At 37.5% G+C, this 21,663-nt stretch overlaps 1 protein-coding gene and 1 pseudogene across 1 annotated transcript; both read right to left on the bottom strand.

The window, feature by feature from the left end:
* Window positions 1-21: 21 nt before the first annotated feature.
* Window positions 22-3,539, bottom strand: LOC131789525 (uncharacterized; annotated as a pseudogene).
* Window positions 3,540-3,731: 192 nt separating this feature from the next.
* On the bottom strand, window positions 3,732-21,234 carry LOC131789521 (alpha-1,6-mannosylglycoprotein 6-beta-N-acetylglucosaminyltransferase A). The gene is made up of 22 exons (XM_059106669.2): window positions 20,813-21,234; window positions 18,921-19,106; window positions 18,061-18,122; window positions 17,310-17,399; window positions 16,757-16,867; window positions 16,273-16,362; window positions 14,938-15,036; window positions 14,656-14,748; window positions 13,870-13,941; window positions 13,134-13,301; window positions 12,335-12,504; window positions 11,728-11,859; window positions 10,686-10,825; window positions 10,069-10,196; window positions 9,602-9,673; window positions 8,895-8,990; window positions 8,523-8,606; window positions 8,296-8,358; window positions 7,633-7,824; window positions 6,732-6,828; window positions 6,073-6,130; window positions 3,732-5,427 (listed from the first exon to the last, which is right to left on the bottom strand). Exons 1-22 carry the CDS (start codon window positions 21,060-21,062, stop codon window positions 5,226-5,228), a joined length of 2,655 nt encoding a protein of 884 aa, XP_058962652.2. The 5' UTR covers window positions 21,063-21,234; the 3' UTR covers window positions 3,732-5,225.
* Window positions 21,235-21,663: the final 429 nt, after the last annotated feature.

Raw genomic sequence — 21,663 nt, 5'->3', positions numbered from 1 at the left:
ATTAACACACAGATACAGATGTAAATTAGATTGAACTGCAACGCGGCCGCCTGATTATAATGGGAAAAACTTCTGAAAGCATGGAATTGAATGCCTTTGAGAATAATTCGTGTAACTTTTTCTTTTCTCTTTTTTATTTTCCCGTCATTGATTCTGTTATTGGCTTCCTTTGACAAAACTTCATCTTAATGAGCGATTACTACATGAATTAAAAAGCTGAAACTATTACTATTTTCATCACAAAGGGAAATTTTATGACCGCGCTTCAAGCCGAGAAGAGAAAATTATTTCCAAGACCGATACACTTAAGCGCTAATCCACACTTTTCAAAAAGCTTTGATTCTTAAAGTAAACTTATTAAATTTTAAGGCGTTTTTATTCTACTGCGCAGAGCATTAAATGTTCGAGTTTTCGCGGTTTGATGCATGACCGCAACAAGTTGACAACAACACATCGGAATTTTCGCGGTTTCGTCCATTGTAAGTAAAGTCATGTAGAGTTCTAATTCATCATTCCCGCTCAACACCTAACAATAAAGTAAACAATCTGACTGAATAAACTTCTATAGGAAACAGAATAAAATAAAGGTCCCTCAACGAAAATAGGAAGTAATTGAATAATAAACTGCCCGCATACAGATTAAACCCACTCATAGAGATGTTTGATTGACAAACTCATAAAGGTCGGCGTTTATTGGAATTTATTTTGTTCACGCACGGTAAACGTCAGAGGTATTGAGCAATTGAGGCGTCTGATTTTCATTCGAAGTACTTCCTTTGGGTCGGAGAGAAAGGAATTTGCACCTAAATCATGTTGTACACTCAAAAAAATGCGGACATTTGAGCGTTTCAAAAGATGAAGACCAAAGATAATATGATTGGTATACATATCAAGAACAGCTTGAATGACTAAATAGAATCTGTGAAACTGTGACCTTTTCGTAATGAGTGACTAATACGAGAAATCTCTTAATTTCCGTCGCGAGTAATTTGTTGAGCAAAGCAATAATGAGAGTATACAAAAATTTTACCGCAGTTTTTTAACTGATAAAGTGAAATTCTCCCTATTTCGTTCCATCGTCTGATACCCAAAACCTCCTCGATGCGAGAAAAAAGATATTTTTCTCTTGTTTTGGTTTTAAGATTCGTCTCTTCTGTTTCACGCCCTTCTGCGGTCCACTACGGATTTTCAACGAATTCGCGACAAAATAACTATATCATTATCATTATTTATACTTTGAGTATCTTTCCCCAGCTTCTTCTCGGCCCACATGGGGTTTCTTAGAAATGGACCACTTCGGGTTTCCCGAGCAGGGCTTGGCTCGAACCTATACTCAGGGAAGAACCCCATATAGTCAAAAACAGGGGAATGGCGGCACAACTTTGCGAACGGTTCTATTTCAGTGATTTTATATGAACCAGACAATGAAGTTTCCTTGCGCAAGACATAAGAAGACAGCCACAATTGTCTCATAGATCTGGGGTACGATCCATGAAGACTCAAATATTTTGGCAAATGTCCTTATCGAGTAAAAACCTCTGATCTTTTCCTGCGCTTTTGTGTACAATTCTTTGGTTGTCCATGAAGTAAGTAACATTCTTCTTGCTCTCCATCATACATAACGCTGCCGCCTGATCACCGTAGGGGGAGCAAAGAAGACTACTGTTTCTCTTCTCAAGAATCTCTTCGATCAAGTCGTGCGTGAGAAGAAGCCAAGCTTCGTCCAACGCGGACTATTTTTGGTTTACAATGCACAAATCCCCAGTACAGTGCTTCCTTTGGACGAAAATTTAATTCATACAGAAGTCGATCCAGGCAAAGGAAATGGTCGTCATCTATGCGTAGAAAGTAATCAAACTTGTGCCGTTCTGATGCCCATTCCATTGTCTGAAGCAATCTTTCGGTGAAAGCTAAATTATCTGTCAACAAAAGTGATCAATTACTGTATTGAAATTTTCAGAAAAGCACTCATTCGATTCAAAAGATTTCTTCGTGATCAAAAAGGAAGTCTGAAGTCGAAAAGTTTCAATTTCCAAACCCATCTTCACGTAAATATAAAAATTACTATAAATATTATGGAGAACTTTTGAAAGAGTTCGCTCTGACGAAAAGTTAACGCTCAAAACGTCAGCTTCAGAAACTCTCTACAGTAGTCAATTTAAATTATCAATGATAAAACCATATAATCTTGTAACACCCCAACAGCATAACAGTTTCTTTAGAAACTTACCTCCTTAATTCATTTGTAAGAGATTGGCCTTGCTGACAGAGCAGCGACATACGAAAAGGGCCCGTGTGTAGAAATTTGAGCGCAGCCAGAAAATATATTTCATATTTTGCATAGAGCACCAATTTTTCGCGCAATTCCAAAAATTCGATTTCGCGCACTTCTTAAAATTCAAATCTTCTTTAACCTTATTTCTGTAAAACAATAGCTTCGTCGTGTCAGAATTCGAATGTCAAAAAAAGTCAGTGATTATCCGGATTATTAGATACACAAAAGTGTACTTTTCAGAGTTATGATAATTTAAACATCCATTTCTTTCAACAAGGAATTTGAAGAAAATCTAGTTATAAGTTCAGCCTATCGCCAGTTATATTGCTGGAAAATTAATATATATAAAAAAAAAACAATTTTTATGAGCGAATCAACCCACTCACCTTCGACTTGAAGAAAAATCAGGTCGTTGTTTTCTTCATGTTCTTGTAAAATAGCATTTTTCGTTTCGTTTCCAAGCCCGCTTGGTCAGTAAAGAACGCACAAAAAACCTCGTCTGTTCTAAGTTTACACTCAGTAAACCACGTATCTCGAATGGCGTCCCGTCTTGCTTTACGGGACGCGTGCGTCAGAATAGCTACAAAGAGAAGGATGTTTTTCGGTCGTCTTCTTTGAAAAATATAAGCTGCACTCGCCTCAGGTGAATTCACATAGAGAGCTTCTTTTATTCTGGAGTTTGGTGCTTCAAACAGCGAGGGCCAATTCGTTATAGTCCCTATAAACAATCCTTCCAGTATAACCAAGAAAAACAATGTCCAAAAAGATGACACCGTGAAGCCATACCCTTGTCGTCATTGCTTCGATTTTCCTGCCATCAGAAACATCTTGACTTGAAGTTTAACAACAGAACATTGGTCGATGAACCGAGTTGTTCAACTGATTTCCATTTTTCAACGTGTATTAAAAGAAATATTTTGAACTAAGATCTCAGTAACTAGGAAAACGGTCATTCATCGTCTCTAAAAGTAAACAAGGCAATACAAACTAAGTTCGTGGACTGATAGTGTTTTAAAACACACAGGTAAACAAACAAGCACACTGGATAAACAATTTTGAGTCTCAAAATAAATCCGGCTCTCTCGGGGTGGCTTAGGAAAAAGTGCTAATTTCTTACTTTCAATTTTTTGGAGTTTTTTCTACTGCAAATCAAGTTACTGGGACATTTTTTGCCACTGGTTGTCGCCAGAGACCTCTCACTTGTGTCTGAACCTCGTGAGATCGAGCAACGACTGCGCATGTCACAGAGAGGAGACCCGAACATATCTCTCGAAATATTAGGATGGGGGAGGGAATGGGGGCTAGCGAAGAATGGAAAAGAGAAAGAAAGAAATTATGAAAGTTTGAAAAGAGATAATTATACACCACATGGTCCTCTTAGCTCTTTCCCTAAGAAAAAGATGTGTTTGATATTCCAACAAGTAGAGATTTCACGCAATTGATTAAACAACAATAATAAATATCGAACATTTTAATGATCCCTTTTTCTTTAAATGAAGTTTACTAGAAACAGAGCCTTTTTTTTCAAAGGCACAACATTTGGATACACGGTTATTCTTATCAAATGCTACAACTGAAAATAAGTTAAATATAACATTATTTACCCTTTCCAACCATTGAAGGCAAATCAGACACAAGCCGCTACTCGGTTTAAAACACTACCGACGGGGGAAGGGAAAGACTGATAAACGCGATCAATTCTTTCCTTATCCACGCCAGGGATCAGGATCAATACATTTTTTGTCAGGGGTGGGGGGAGGAGAGTGGTTTGCACGCTTGCAGTTATTTAAAACCGAGTACAGTGACACGCTGTTACTTTCAATGGTTGTAAATGGAAACAGGAACCACATTACACATATTGACACTGTCTGAGGATATCATATGCTGTAGAAAAAGAAACAAGATGGTAGACACCGACAGAACACGTTCTTTACCAAGGGTTATTATGTCAATTTTTTTAAAATCTATCTTAACAATATATTTGCTCATTAACCTTTTTAGAAATATTATTAAATTCACTATACAAGAAAAAAAATATATTTACAAAAGTATTTAATAACCTTGTTTACTTACTTACATTGCTGACTTAGGTTTAATACATCTGTGGATTTACCTACATTTAAGTACAGTTACTCACATTAATAAGCAAGATCCAAAAACACGTTAGCTTGAAACTTTTTTAATCCATTCAGGTCATGTGACAAAACTCAAGAATACTGTTTCCACAGAGTTTCCTCTTATTTACGCGCATATGAACACATAGTTTACAAAAGGTAAAGCTGGGAATTCCCATGAGACCTGAAATGGGTAAACAAAACAAGCTAACGAGGTCTCTTTGGTAATGTATAACCAGGCATTCAAAGGGCTTCGCTGCAAATACCCTGTCCTTAAAAAAAACTGCTTAAACAGAATTTACACTAAAACTCTCAACGTCCACCTCCTCGTAACCTTTATAAATTAAATTGCTTACAAATTAAAACTGAAATATCAGGCAATATTCCTCACTTTCATCTGTGTTGTGATTTTTGATCAATCAAGTGCAACAGGAAATATCGCATGAACCGTATCGTGTCCATGGTGCTCCATGGTGCTCCATGGTGCTCAATGGTGCCCAATGGTGCTCCATGGTTGCTTACCAGTCTTTTCCTACCCCATGGGTTGACCAATGGTTGCAACAGAAAAAGTTATTTTACATATTCATCCATTTTATCCCTTTTGAAAACCGAAAGTTTTTAACTTCACATGATGACTGAACGAATAACTTAAAGTCAAGAGAGGAAAATTTACAAAAGATTTTTTTAACATTTCAACGTATGAAGCATAATATATAAATAAACCAGATAAAAGTGGAGTTATGAAATAATCTTAGAAAACTACTTAACATATTATCAAATTAATTTGAAAATATTAATTATAAATATATCGTTACGAAATTACAGATTTCATTCCATCAACAGTCTTCACATAATGCTACCTGTCCCTTTTTGTATTTTCTACACGGACATAAACGCATAGTTGACGGACTCGTTCCTGTGCAGCTAAACAAAAGGGATTGGGTCTGGACAATGCAGGCTCTAGGCTCCTCGCGGTAACCTGGCGCGATGAGAGATGGTACTTCCTCAAGACGGCTGTTGTTACATGGAAAACCATTCCTATCACGCAATTAACACTGAGTCACACAATCATCCCACATGTGAAATAAGTAATGTTAACACTAAAAGTTGAAGTGCAGAGTCAACGACGAAAAAAAATAACTGAAGTGTTCTAGATTTTTAAGCACAATAAAGTAAAGGTGATGTCTTAGGGCCTATTTACACGGTAAGACTTTGTCGCATGCGACAAGCTTACGACAGGCTTACGACACGAATTGTTTCGTGTGTAAATCAAACCTACAACTCGCTTACGACTCTTAATCATGTCGTAGGCCTGTCGTAAGCTTGTCGCATGCGACAAAGTCGTGGCCGTGTAAATAGGCCTTTACAATATTCGTTGAGCAGATTTTTAGCTCTGACACTAGCACACAGATCGTGGAAATAACTGAACCACAGGTTAATCAACAAATTCTCACCAATCGTTTTCGCAAAAAGGTATAACAAAAATATGAGAAACAATTCTGAATTAGGTCTTGTGTGAGTGGACTGGCACATTACTCCTCGTGAGTAAGAACTCCCCCATACAGGATACCACCAAACTACAACATTACAAACGAAGTACATCAGAGTGTGCTATATGGAAAAAGGTCTCGATCAATTTCCCCTCATCAGTGATCTATAATTAAAAAAAAGATCAGCACTTACTCTGTAAGTGAGGTGCGTGAGTTGATTGCCTTGAAGAATTCTGGTTCGCAAACCATACCTTTGTAAAAAAAAATTAATATAATAAAAAAGTCAGATTTAAATTTGGGAAAATATAATTTCCGTTTATTTCTGCCATTTGACTATTCAATAACATGCAAACACTACAAAGAAAGTAAACTAAGGTTAGGAAATTTTGAGCTCCGTTAACAGCTACAGAGAAAGATATTATAAGACCGTTCATCACGACCGTGGGACGAAGAAAAACTCACTAGGACTCACGAAGTAGCCACGAAGAATCATGAAGTAGCCACGAAGAATCACGAAGTAGCCACGAAGAATCACGAAGTACCAACGAAGATTCAGCCCTGAGGGAATAGTCATTATTTTATTGCCTGGGAGGGGTCGGAAGGGAGATCAGTCGTCACCAAAAGAGTATAAACGGGGGGGGGGGGGCGGCATACAACATTGACACCCAAAACTGGGACAATGGGTGGATCATAAGAATTTTGCAGAGCCTTATGAGGGGAGGGGTTAATGTTATCATGACACAACCAATCGGCCTTCCGATTCTGCAGTTCGGTGTACAGATATTTTTTTTTTTCGTTGTCCCAACCGCTATAAAAATGTTTACAATCTATATTATCGTTTCCTTCCCATACCTTTAGAAAGACAAACTCGTTTGCACGACTTTCCAGCCTCTCCTTTCACAGTTACCAAGGCTTTTACAGGAGGCCAATTATTATGGTTACAGAAATTCTACCAGAACAAACAGAGGCATCGGCGGAAAGAAAAGAATACTGATTAGAATGTAAGAGAGAAGTAATCACTTGCTCTTCTGGGTGGAGAGACACATTGTCAGAGGGAAGTGTTTAACTCAAGAACATAACACAATGACCTGGCCAGAACAACACAATGACCTGGCCAGAACAACACAATGACCTGGCCAGAACTTGAGTTCGATTTTTTTTTTTTTTTTCGTTTTTACCAAAAGATTTGTGATCTTTTGATGAGGGAGAAGAAAAGTGAATGACATTACAGTGTACCTATGGTGACTTGAAAGAAAAGAACCACAAAATATTGCAAGATATAATTCTTATTGTTCCGAATTCGCTCGTTAACTCCAAACGAAAATTAGCTTATTTCAGGCATTCAATTAGTTACACAAAGCGCGAGAGCAAACGACGTAATAGAAGCGGAGGAGTGAAAAACAAGAGAAGTTTAGGTCAAGGCGACTCGATCCAAACCTCCCTCGTTTTCGCTCTGCCACTGCTATCGCGCAGTTTGCCACTTCACTCTGTTTTACTAACTGAACACATTGTCTAGAAGGACTAGGAACTAGTCTGTGGCCCATTACGTCAAAGGCATGCGCAAGAGTAGTGTTGCGACCACGAGGTTTAGAGAAGCCGCCATGTTGTTTCTGATGAACTATTTGTCGAATGTTTTGGTCAATTAAATGCGTTAAATTTATGTACCACGGGAGATCTTTCGACTCCTGATCCCGTTCGGAAGAACACGTCGGCAACAAGCCAAACAAAAATAAAAGAAAAATCGGTCACTTACCTGATTTTGAACCAACGCACTAACTCTTTCTAACATTCCTTCATGAGTAAACTCAAAAGGTAAGTAAGGTTCGACTTCTTTCAGCATAATTTCTTTCATGACTCGTTCAACCTCTGACACATTTTTCATGTCAATGGTGTACACATACGGGCTGCTGATGAATTCTTCGCAATAGGGATGTTGCGAAGTCACCTAAAATGAAAAAACCAACACAGCGAGGTAAACAGAAAAAATTGAACAACTCAACTTCTAGCCTCAGAGCGTTTTGATACGAGAGTGAAAGTATCCCATTAACATTGAAAAAGAGATTTCTGCATTTTTTCCACAGGTTTGATACAACGATTATTGGAAAAGCGAGTGAAACCGGCGTTTAAATTTCCTATTTACCGATTCTCTAACTCACAAAATTCTTTTTCCCTAAAGATATGAAGGTTCTCTAAAGTAAAACAAGAAGGGTGAATTTGGCCAATAGAGCACCATACGGCGAAGATGTCTGGTGTAACAGATGGATTAGGCGAATGACAAACGATGTTGGATATATTTGAGGATTGCTCCACATAAGCCAAAAATATTTTTCATTACCTCAGGATTACCTTGACATTTCAACTTTTTAGATGACACAGATGGTATTATTGGTAATAAACACCATACTCTTTTCTTTACCTGTCTTAGCGTGGGCTTGTCTCTGAAAAACAGCGTGTTTTCCCGACTCTTCGGTGGAATAAACTAGAAAAGACAAAAAAAGAGGCAGTGGTGAATTGAAAAGATTGTTTTAAACACATTACTTGGCAATCACAATAAAATGAAAATTCAAATGAAATAAAGAAAGAAAATGCAATATGAGACGAGACCTGAAATTCATCAGACGTGTTTCTTAGTTTCTTACTTACCTTCGGATTTATAAAGAAACATCCATTGGCTATTGCTTCCAACGGCGCAGGTCCCTCATACGGGAAACCAAGTCCCACAAAAACCTGCAAAACAGGATAAACAAGTTTTTTATCTCACAAATTAAAATGACAACCTCCATTTAAGGAAGACGTTCACTACTATGAAAACTACCCTCCTCTCAAAAACAACAACAAAAAGTCAGTAAATTAAAGTAAATGATAGAGCAATAATTCTGGTTTCCTTTGCTGTTCGATGGAACTCTCATGTGAAAGAAAGGAATTGTGAGAATAGTTTCTTTCCCAGACCTTTTTGACAGGAATCCTGCGCACACAGCGCAAATAACTCGATTAAAAGAAGCTAAATATTGATACCATTGTCTCGTTCAAGAGCTGCTGCACTTCCATTGGAGTAACCACACCATGGTTTATCACAAAACTTGGCAAATGGCTTGCAATGTCATTCGAATTCTGTAGTGTAGGAGAAATTCAAAGGAAAAAACCTCACAAACTAATACATTGATAATATAAATTTAGATAGAAATAAGAGAGATGGTGAATTTGAGCTCGGTAAAGAAATAAATAAAGATAGATGTTTTCCGTCTTGTCACGAGCGTGGGACAAAGAAAAAATTCTGAGTCCCCAAGAGGAATCGAATCTCAGACCTTCGGATTCCGCGCTCCGATGCTCTACCACTGAGCCACAGAGACTCCATGGTGAGCGAGGTCTATTTCCTCAATGAAGCGCTGAGGCATTCACAAATTTTAGGTGACTCAGAAGCAGCTCGTATTAGCAGTTCTATCACAAAAAATTAAGCATTTTTGGAAGAAGACGGGTAAAAATGTTAACAGTGAAACAGAAATCTTTTCACTCTCACTGTTACTGCAAACGTGATCAGAGTAAAGAGCTGAAAAAACACTGCCATCTATAAAAATAGATTTCATTGGCTGTTCTGGATGGAAATGTGCTCAGTGCACTTGTGCGAAGTCATATTCCACGAATAAGGGCATGTCACTGGACGCTTTTTTTTTGTCTACTGTTGTTATGGGAAATCGGCCATTTTAAGTAGCAACAATACTCACCCCTCCCCCGACAGTGCCGTGGACTTCCACGTATCTGTTTATGACTTCGAGGAAGGTTTTATCTTTTACATCCTTGAAAAATGCAACGAAAAAACAAAAAATACAGAATCAAACTGGTAGCGAGGATTGCAGGAGTTTTACTGACCAATCACAATCAACGAAGTAAAGCAAAACCAAAGAAATACTGGAATCTCCGAAGGACACTCAATTGAAGCCTCCCCAAAAGCCTGAGAGGAAGAAGTTAACCCTTTGACTCCTAAGAGTGACTAGCATCTAATTTCTCCATGCAATATCACCCCTGAATCAAACATTAAGGTCATGAGAATAAAGGAAATGATCACCAACTAAAGAGGCTCTTGATTGTAAAACAAACTCTCTTTGTCAGCAACTCAGGGAATGCATGCGCTTGATCGAAATATCTAGTGCTAATCTTCTGGAGGTACCATTGTTACATTTTTTGTCCTTACCTTCCACATGTTGACATGCTTTCCATAGACGAGAGCTTTTGCTTTTCTTCTGGACTTTCTGACTGTGTTTTTTACTGGTGGCTGCGCATTCACAACAAAGCCAAGAAATGTGTTGTCTGGACTGTGGGCTGTGGACGAAAGAAAACACATCACAAAAAGAAAACTTAAGAAGATTCAGCATCTAGTTGGCTGACCTTACAGGAATGACAGACATTCGTTTGGTAAAATAGCTCAATTTGATCTCACATCTGTAGTTGCTCTTGCACTAAGTCCGGCTTTGCATTCGATATTATATGTTAGGAGGTATGTCAAGTACTTGAGTATAAAACTTTGCAGCTAAATCATTGCGCTTCCAAAACGGCAAACAGCACAGGGAAAATGTTGATTTGAGCCGAAAATTTTAGAGCCTGAAAAGAAACTGAATTCAAATCAGGACCCTTGGAATCTTAAGCCTGCTTAAACAACATCTTGGAGTACTGATCCCGATAAAAAATTATTTCCATTTGCAACACCTGATCAAATTTATTGCGTCAACTCCTTTTTTACACATGCTATTAAAAAGGAATACAAAAAATTGCAGAAAAATTCCCAAATTCTCCAAGTAAAAAGAAACTTACGGAACATGGTCTGAAATTGCCGCAAGTTTAAGTTGTATCGTCCAAAAGGTGCTACAGATCCTCCAGGGAGTTTTTCCTTGTAAAGATTAAAATTGAACTGAGCTTCAGTTCCAAATGAGTCCACCACACGCAGTTTGCACCTGAAAAGAAAAAGACAACATTCTATTTTGACATCATGATATATTCTACATACTTTGACTAAGGGTGACGTAAGGGTCTGGTTCTGGGCTCAAAATAAGTCCGGTCTGGCCAAAGAAAGGTTTTGTCAGGTCAACTGCTAAGAGGGCCGCACATTTTGTCCATTTGCTTACGCTAGTAAAGGAAATTCTTATTCCGAGATAATTTCTGGTTCTATAAAGTTAAAAGGTTCAATATCGTAGGGATTCCTGAAGAAGGAGAGCGAAAAAAAGATACTACCAGAATAAGACCGTTTGAAAATGATTCATAGCTGATAACAGTGATTTTACAGTTATCGGTGTAAAGTTTTCTGGAGTAGCGTGAGTAGTGTCTAAAGTCGGACACCTCCTACGGCCCCCGGCCCCCTGTTTTCATTAGTTTCCTTCTGCTTAGAAACCCTGATGAAACAGTCTCAAATCCGGCACTAGTGCCTAAAATTGGACACCAGCATCTTAAATAGGACACTGTGTCTAAATTGGACATACTGTATAACATTGGACACTGGAGTCAAAAACTGGACGCTAATATCCAAAATTGGACACTAGATCGGACACTACTGTCAAAAATCAGACACTTACTGCTTTAAAGTCAGATTCTTGAAAGGTTGTAAATACTTAACAGTGAAAAGGAAGGCAGTGTTATTTTGAATAACTACACCACTGTAGGAATTTTAAAGTAATGGAGGGTTTGATAAAGCAGCTCTTAACAAAATTAGGAAGATGCCAAGAACAGTAATGAGGTTTTTTTCTTCAAGTGATCACTCGTACCTTCAGAAAAACAGAAAGAATTCCTCCCTTTACATGAATAGCCAAAGTAAGAGAATCTCTTATATTTAGCAACTCATAACAGGTTGTACACTACTTACAAGAACTGTGGAGACAGAGTACCAATTTTTGTGCTTAGTTCTTTGAGGCCAATGTAATCTGTATACAAAAGATCCACATCATTTGGCAATTTCTGGGGACACAACTTCTTGCTGACAATATTCCCAATCACGCTAGTGAAAGAAAACGAAGAATGCACTTTATAGGTTATAACCAAATAAAAATCTCTTTATTTTGTGTCTTCAGTTTGGCAAGAGGAAACAAGGTCTTGAGGGGCAGACTTGCAGGGAATTCATTAAAGCCAGTTCCCAGTGGTCTATGGCCACCTATAAGATCCCTTTACTTACTACCTTCTGCTTAGACTGCGAGCTTAATCTCGCGTTTGAGTTTCAATTTACGGCCTCTTTCCGGGCAAAGCCGCCTGTAGAAAAGGTTATCGTCACCCCTACAATTGGACTATAAAATATAAAAGAACAGGCTGCCAAAAATTTGTTGTCGTGCAAACAAGTTAAAAGAACACGCCTATCAGCTTAAAAGGGGGTTATGTTGATATAACACCAAATTCTCCTAGCTGATTTTAAAGAAAATGTATGGCAGTCAGGGGTGAGAATTTCTAATTGGATCATGGGAGTTCAAGAGCAAACTTGCCTTGTTGCAGAGAGCAAATCAGCAGTGACTGTGATATCATGTCCAAGGATGTAAAGGGAAGTTATCAAGTCACTCCACTGAACCAGCTCCCCTAACGGACCACCTTTGCCAGCCTCTTCGGCAAAGTGAAGCTTGTTTTCATTTGACAACAGTCCAATATGGATTAAAATCTGAAAGGCGAGGTTAAGAAAAATGATAACTATTTTGGTTCAGGTGACAATGCAGGAGTTTGAATTGCAAAGCCACGTTCCACCCAGTTCCAGATGGCTGTTGTTTCTTTTACAAGTACTGGAGTTGTGTCTGGTATCCAACCTTTAGTTAAACAAATACTTTGAATTTACTGGTAATACAACTTCATTCATTCCATTTTGTCCTAAGTTATTGGTTGCCTTGCAGGACTCCCAGCTCAACTTTTTGGTGACCAAAGATGTACACTCAAGGTTAAAATCTTACTGCTATAGCTTTCTGGGAGGAACTCCTCAAAGCGCGACACTCCAACTCATTTTCAAAAGAGAAATATAATCATTTGCCTAAAGATGTGGTCACTTGGGATGTGGATCGCGACATTTCGACTACATTCTGCCATTCTTCTTCAAGCAACTTATGTTTTCTGACTCACTTTATCAACACCATCATGGCACAAATCCAAACTACTACCAACTAACAGCAAATTTAAATTTGTGTGACATGTTTAATTGATTTTCATCACTGTCTCAGTGATGAAAAGTGAATTGTCATTGAGAGCCTGTGCCAAGTTGCGGCATGTCTCCTGACTGTAACCAGGCTTAAATCCATTTACCTTCTTTTTAACTGTTTTTGAGAAATCTCTTTTGATTTTTAAGGCTGAAAATGCTGTTTGCCAATGAGGCCACATCTGTACAATCCTCGCTTTAATCCAACGAAATTTCAGACCTTTTTCATCCGTTAAGAGATTCAAAAGGCTTTGTACATTTGTCCTAGTGACATCCTGCCAACAGGATAAAAGAAAAAAAAACATAAATGCAAACCAAGTGAACCAATCTGCAGAGCTAATATCTAGATTTTATTCACATGAAGTGATGACAATTTTATAAAGTTCGCTTGACCCAATCACTCTCAGTAATGACCAAAACTGAATTTCTCTCTCTGTAAGGTTGATATAATTTCAAGCAGAATGGTGATAAGAAGACATAAAATAAGAAATGTAAGACAGCTGGGTTAATGATGAGCAGATGAGAAGTAGGAAACACTTAACCCTTTAACTCCCGTGAGTGACCAAGAGAGAATTTCTCCTTACAATATCAATACAATATCAAGCAGACATGTGATGAGAATGAAGAAAACTATCAGTTAGGGGATTATAAGTTGATCCAATATGAAATTATCCAAACTAACATCACAAGAACTGTATGGCAGACAGTAAGGAGAATTACTAATGAGATCTTGGGAGTTAAAGGGTTAAATGTCTCTGAGGTATCCTATACACATTAAAATATCAGTAAAATCTTAGAAATTAGATCCAATCAACTGATCACTTTCAATGTCAACAAACTCACAGCCAATTGGTTTAATTTTGGTAAATCACTTGGCACTCTTCTTCCTGGCAATAAAGGGCACCATCTCTCCACCTGACAATCAAAGAAAAAGTTACAAATAGTTAGTGCTAAAACATCCTAAAAATTTACATCTGAATTTATATTCCACTATTACCATGCAACTAGTTATATTAAAAATTATTCCCAGTGCACTGTCACATTTCCAGACTTACCGTAACCTGACATTATGAAATAATTGAGATGCTAATTTACAACTAGCACCCTGATTGGTCAAAAACCTATGACTTGTTGCAGTGGAAACCCATAGAAAATTGAAAGTTTATCTTACAAAAGTAACAGACTTTCTATCAGTTTACTGGTGAAATAACGCACTTATGATGTTGAGTGAGCATGAGAAAAGTCTAACCATTCAACTCCCGTCAGTGACCAAGAGAAAATTTTATCCCCACAATATCAATACAATATCAAGCAGACAAGTGATGAGAATAAAGAAAAATATCAGTCAGGGGGTTATAAGTTGATCCAGTACATAATTCTCCAAACTAACATCACAAGAACTGTATGGCAGACAGTAAGGAGATTACTGATTAGATCTTGGGAGTTAAAGGGTTAAATACATCATTGCCACTGGCTAGCGAGTTACACACGTTTCTTGTGTTCCTCTAAAATTCCACATGGATTATTACACCAGTAAACTATAGGAAAGTGCAGCCTATTGTTTATTTAACTTGTACGCAAAAAACCATACACCCTATCATAATGCAACACACATTTGAAAATACCTACCTCACTTAAATAAACAATAAAAGAGCAGATACTTCCATTGACACCATGGTCCTCTTTGTAGCACTTATCAGTTTTCCAGAACTGCCTCATCCACTAGATATAAATAAAAAAGTATTTATAAATATTCATCCCAAACAATTCCAATATTGGCATGTTTAAATACCAATTACTGATACATCACGCAGTAGGAGGCAATTTTAATAAGGATAGACGATAGAATAAAAATAATAAAGATAGAAGCACATATATTAAATAGAATCAGTAGCAGCTTTGAAAACTTACAGCAATTTTGCTGGGACACTCTGGGAACTCCTTGTCAGTTGGGATTTCACAGTCATTACTCACATGTCCACCACTACGTAAGGGACAGAAATTCTCCACCTGATGAGACAGTAACAAGAGGTGATGTTTAGGCCTGTGACTCCTGACTGTTAACCCTTTACACTCTAACATCAGTATGTGAAACTGCAATAAACCTGCAAGACTCCTGGCCTTGAATAATAACACCACAAACCAAATAAAAAGAAAAAGATTTATTGGAGCCGACGTGCTTGGTACTAAGACTGTGGGTTGAAAATTGTTTTGGCCAGAGAAAACTTCTGTAAAGAGGACTGCGAATAACGCGAAGAGGCTAGAAACAAACTAAACAGAACTGCGCTAAGCGCGGACCAAACTGAACTCACAAACTGTACTGACAAACTACGATATGAAAATACGCTAGAACATGCGGAAAATAAAACTATAGAAAGGCGCTAATGAAGATGAAACAGCACGGAAACGCTAACGAGGGCACGAAAACTGACAGAAAGAGATAAACACCTAAATTAACGCCAAAAAAGAAGACTAAACAAATGGACGAAAAGAAGTATAAACTAATTTGCGTACGCAAAGGAAAAACAAATTAGGCAAGAACGAATAATCAAAAAAAATGTTACACTTGGATCTAACAGTATGCATATTCTCCATACTGTTCTATGCACACTTCCTATGGTGCTGATAAGGAGAATTTGTTTAACAATCAAGAGCTTTTCAGTCGCTGATCATTTCCTTTCTTCTTGAGACCATAATGTTTGATTCAGGGGTGATATCACAGGGAGAAATAACATGCTAAGCACTCTTAAGTTTTAATGGGTTAACCTTCTCATTCTTAAGATCTCATTAGCACTTCTCCTCACTGTGTAGCCTGCCACACAATTCTTATGATGTTATTTTGGAGAATTTGGTATTGGATCAACTGATCCAATACAATTAAAGTACAACTAAACAATCTACACTATCCAGGGAAATTAATAAGAGAAAAGTGAGACATCACACCAAAAAACACCAGTGATTCAGTTATTTAAGAAAAAAATGATTGTAAATGAATCCTGCACTTGAATAACTGCTGCATTAAACCCCTCCAAAATCACAATTAAACTCAGCTGCCTTGAATCTTAATTTGATTCATTTTCAACTCAAATTTCTTTATACTGCAATCTGCCACATTCTGTATAAATCATGTCATGAGCAGATGTCTCAGTTACTATTAACACAACAGAGCCAGAAATGTATCTGGATCAATAATATCTCCTCACATATTATTATCATTTATTTATTAATATCAATAAATATTCATACCTCACTCAGATATTTCAGAAATGAACAAAGACTTCCATCCACCCCGTGACCGGCGTACCTCATGTCAGATTGCCAGAAGTTCTGCATCCACTGAACACACAGCAATAATATGAAACATTAAGAGAACTGAGCACCACAAAAACACATTATTATAACTTTGTCCAGCAATGTGGTGCATTTTGCGGACTAACATGGAGATTTTGGCAGGCAGAAATGCATTTCAGCCTTCTTGCACCCTTGCATGATTGTTTAGACTGTCTTGTTGGCATTTTTCAGTTCTTATAATCTTGACACTCTCCAAAGTGATGCTAATACTAGAAGAGTTTACTTTCATGGGCATAAATATGTTTTGAGTCATTCTCAGAGTCATGTTGACCACTACCTTGAAGCTCAGGCTTAAATGAGTCTAAGTTAGGCCCAAAACACATTTATGCCTGCAAACATAAACTCTATCATTTCATGTTAACAAAATATCATAACATACCTGGACTTTATCGCTGCAGTGTGGAAAGGCAGGATCAGATGGAATGACACATTTCTCCACCTCTGATTTTCTTTTATGACCTTTATAATCTTTGGGACACCAATGCTCAACCTACAATTCAAGAAAATTATCTTAATTTTTACTCCTATCAATAAATAAGCTGTGACTGTTTATAATTGCACTGAGATGGACTACAACAAGGTAAACCCCCAGAAGAGATTAACATGTAACTTCTCCCTGTGGTATACAAAGATTTGCCAGAAAACAGGTTGGGAGAATACTCAAACTTATCATTCAGGTTAAGAAGTTGATATCTTGATCGAATGCCAAATTCTCACAATTAATTTTCTAGGAGAAGTGTAGCAGCTAGAGGGGAGAATTAACAATCAGATCTAGGGAGTTTACTGGGTTAAAGTCTATAAGATGCAAGAAAAGAAGTAAGCTTGCCAGGGTAATTTCCAGCCACATTGTCCACATAAGTTTTGTTAATAAAGATAAATCCTACCAAACATGCAATTGAAAGAAGAAGAGAATTAACAAATCTGTGACATACCTCACTGAGATAATTGAGGATAGAACATAAACTGTCATTCACACCATGTTTAATAAACTTCGGGTCTGATTTCCAGTGCTCTCTAATCCACTATTAAAAAAAACAAATTTCATATACACTAAAACTAGATAGCAAAAAGCTAATTAACAAATTGACAGTGGTTTAGCCTGGTTTGTACTCTTATGGACAATAATATTCATCATCGCATTGGTCAAAATGTTGTGGGCTTGCAAGGCGCAGCTGAGTAAGTCTACAATAAATTTTAATGCCTCAATAAATGAATAAATGTTGAATAATCCCTCAACTTTGTTTCTGGATTATTCAACATTCTTAGATAGCTAGATTTTCACTCCACAAAATGAGCACTGTGATTGGTTGATTCTTGATCAAATTCAAATGTATTCCGACCAGGATACAATTGCGCAATTGTTGCCCACACACTGAATACAACAGCATGTTTGTTTTTTTTTTTTAGCCATATGATTTTTTAAGGGAAAGTCTAAATATATAACAAAGTAGTTAATGTATTGTCCCTCAGGAAACTAGTTAGTTTTGTTTTCCCTCAACTTTATCTCGGGAAACATCAGGACTCTCAGGAGAACAAAACTAACTGTTTCCCTCATGACCTTATATTATTTGTACAATATTCACTTTGCTCTCTGCAAATGATTTTTAAATATGATCAACTGCACAGCTAAGAGTCACTTATTTCAAGGCAGTTCTGTAAAACAAACAGTTGCAACATACTTACATTTACTTTTTTGCCACATTCAGGATATGCAGGGTTATCTGGGATGTAACAGCCTTCCTCTTCTGCAATTTCAGTCAGTGCAATATTAGTTACCATACCACAAACACAACTGATTGACTAACTTATTTACTGACTGGCTAACTTACTGATTGAATGACTGACTGACTGACAGACCAACTGGCTGACTTACTGATCAACTGACTGACTGACCAACTGGCTGACTTACTGATCAACTGACTGACTTACTGATCAACTGACTGACTGACCAACTGGCTGACTTACTGATCAACTGACTGACTGACCAACTGGCTGACTTACTGATCAACTGACTGACTGACCAACTGGCTGACTTACTGATCAACTGACTGACTGACCAACTGGCTGACTTACTGATCAACTGACTGACTGACCAACTGGCTGACTTACTGATCAACTGACTGACTGACCAACTGGCTGACTTACTGATCAACTGACTGACTGACTGACTGACTGACTGACTGTCTGACTGACTGACTGTCTGATTGAAAGACTGACTGACTTACTGACTGACTGACTGTCTGATTGAAAGACTGACTGACTAACTGGCCAACTGACTGACTGACTTACTGAATGACTGACTGCACCAACATGCAGGCCAAGCAATCAACTGGCCAATTAGAGGTAAGACTCTCTAATAGATTGTCTCATTCACTACAGGCCTACTTGACCCTTTCGTCTTCAAAATCCTATTTTGATAATTGTCTTAACTGTCTGCTATAATATTCCTGTGGTGGAAATTAACAAAATATTAATAAAATCAGCATTAACTAATTTTGCTCTCTATGTTGTAAGGTCCTAAAATCAAATAGTTTCCTGCTAACCTGATACTCTTGTAATATTATTGATTGTTCTGTTTAGGGACTTGATGGCTTTTGTGAGATGCTGGAATTCCGAAGTACTGTTTATGATCACATTTTCAACTTGTTTCTCAAGATTCTTTATCCTTGATAGCATATTTTGAAGAAGAATTGCAGTAGCCTTTTTCATCTCACGGACTTCAACTTCCCCTGTAGAAAAAAATTATAAAAGGGGCAACTTTATAAAGAAACTGTGTGCTGCATCAGTGGAAGGTATTTTAAGATAATCTATTTTATAAAATACCTCTCAAGAAGCAAACTGTACAACTAGAGATATCATGACCATGGGAAACAAATTTGCATCTAAAGGTAGCCATGTTAAATGGTCTGTTAATAAAGATCTATAGGTACCATATGTACTTAACCCTTAACTCCCAGATAAAATTTGTAATTCTCCTTACTGTCAACCATACAATTCTTGTAATATTAGTTCAGAGAATTAGGTATTGGATCAACTAATTATCCCCAAACATCTGCTCATGTCAAGAACTTTTGAGTTCTCACTTTTTGGAACAATAGCAACAACACAAGTAAAGATAAAATGGCACTTTTTTCAGAAAAGTTGAAAAACAATGCCACTTTTAACCTTGGGTAAGATAGAAACAAGCACAGAGATTAAGCTTAAACTTATGGGAACTGCACGCATGTGCATGAAAACACACGTCACATGTGTTTTCATTACATGTGACATTTGATGAAAAGAGTTATTGCTTTTAGGACTTCAGCTTAGTTTCAGAAAATTGTGGGGTTATACAGAAATCTTTTCAAACTTGCTATCTAAATGTAGCCATCTAAAAGCCTGTATTTACTGGGTGAATTGCTGAGAAATGTCGCAATTTCTCCAGAGAGATTGTGTCTTCATTTAACTCAGTGAGGACATTGTGTCAGTTCAGGCATTATTACTAACTACCTCAGTGTGATGTACTGTATTTGAACAAAAATGTGCATAAGATTATGTACACAAATTGTTCCCTCTCAACTTACCCAGCCAATAAAATAACTCTTGTCTGCTATGCATGCCTATATTTGGTAATTGCCCCTGGCAGTTACCAGAATACACAAAAACCATAAAAAACAATATTTCCTCTGCCTGAGCGTATTAAAAGTACATTAATGGCAAAACGTTTTGGCAGGAAAGAAAATAAATGGTTATCATTTAAGCTTGGAAGCCCTTTATTTTGTTTGCGTGTTCACACCATGTGACTGAGTTTATTTGGATGAGAAATGTTGGTCAGGCAATTTGCACCCACGACTATATTGATCACGAACGAATGTCAATAAAAATATTGACCGTTGTATTCCTCCAAAACAGTAATCTTATTGCACCTCAATAACCACGGGAAAATGCCGCTCGATTTCGCTTGATCATATGCCGAACAATCGAGGTTAAATTTAACCAATTTTTGTCCAATTTTTTTGCGCTATTCAAGGTTCATAATTTTATACATCTAACACATGAAGATTAAACTTTGTTCTTGTATAATGGAGCGCAAAAGGCAAATTCGAAAGAAGGCAAAGTCGAAAGAATGCACGTTAGAATAATGTTCTAAATATCTCGACAGGAAACTGTATCAATTTCACAGCGAAAGAAGTTTCCAAGAGGAGATAAAGACAGAAACTTTCATAATTATTCTCAAAAAATAAAAGCGTTATATAAATATTTAGTAGGCTAATTTTCTTCTAAAGAAATTAAATAAACCCGTGAAACTCGGTAACGAAAATAAAAGATGAAAGCATTACTTCGCCGAACGTTTCTGGATGCAACAACCGCAAAGCTTGCCGAGAATCTGTTTGTAAGCGAAATAAGGCACCTGCTTTAATGAGCAGCGCGCGTGCAGGAAGTGAAGTCCACCTACCATTAGTTCCTAACTCCGATGAATGTAAGCCTTTCTCCTTCGCGACTGCATCGATGTATTCCTTCGATAATGCAATAATTTTCTCCTTTAAGTATTCAGACTGCGATTGTTTTTCATTCAGTTGCACTTGAATGAGATACATTCCCCAAATAAAGCTAAGAACAATCAGAATGAAACCCAATCGACTCGAAGTTAACCGGCATTTCCGAAATGTACCACGCTGGTAAAGATGAGTTCGGGTTCCCGTCATCGTACCGACAAGTCAACAGATTTCGACGGTCTGGATGCACAGCCCTATGACGAAGGGCCTACTCGGAAAAGAACTACATTAGAAGTCTTGTTAAAACTTAATTCCACATCCTCAAACCCAACATGAAGACCCAACGAAAACCCTGAAGCTTGACTCGTCACGATAGCAAGATTTAACTTGACTGACAGTTGTTATGACAACATTATTTTTTTATTGCCATCCAGACCTTTGTTGGAGTAAAATATTGGACAGGAACATGAAACATTCCTATAAAACAAAGCGTGAAGTTCCAATGGGAATGCTGTACTAATTTTAAAATCTTTTGCTATGAAGACAAAGAATAGTGCACCCAATTTGAGACTTTGCCAGCCAGTGAAAGCTTTTCCTTTGAATATTCGGGTCTTCCTGTGATTCAAGGAGAATGTAACTTAAGTAATTTCGTCAAAAATAATTGACAGACTTGCAGTACCAGAAAACACCTCCCCTGTTAAACTCGTAAATTTTTAATGAGTGTCATGCGGATTAACAAGTCCAGCTCATTTGCATCAGAAAGATATTGTTTGTCTTCTTGTGAAAGCATCATTGAGTCCAGCCGATTCTT

Source organism: Pocillopora verrucosa, chromosome 13, assembly GCF_036669915.1.
Source record: "Pocillopora verrucosa isolate sample1 chromosome 13, ASM3666991v2, whole genome shotgun sequence".
NCBI classification, from domain to species: domain Eukaryota; kingdom Metazoa; phylum Cnidaria; class Anthozoa; order Scleractinia; family Pocilloporidae; genus Pocillopora; species Pocillopora verrucosa.
Note: the sequence above shows the minus strand (reverse complement) of the source record. Positions and strands in the feature narration are given on the sequence as shown.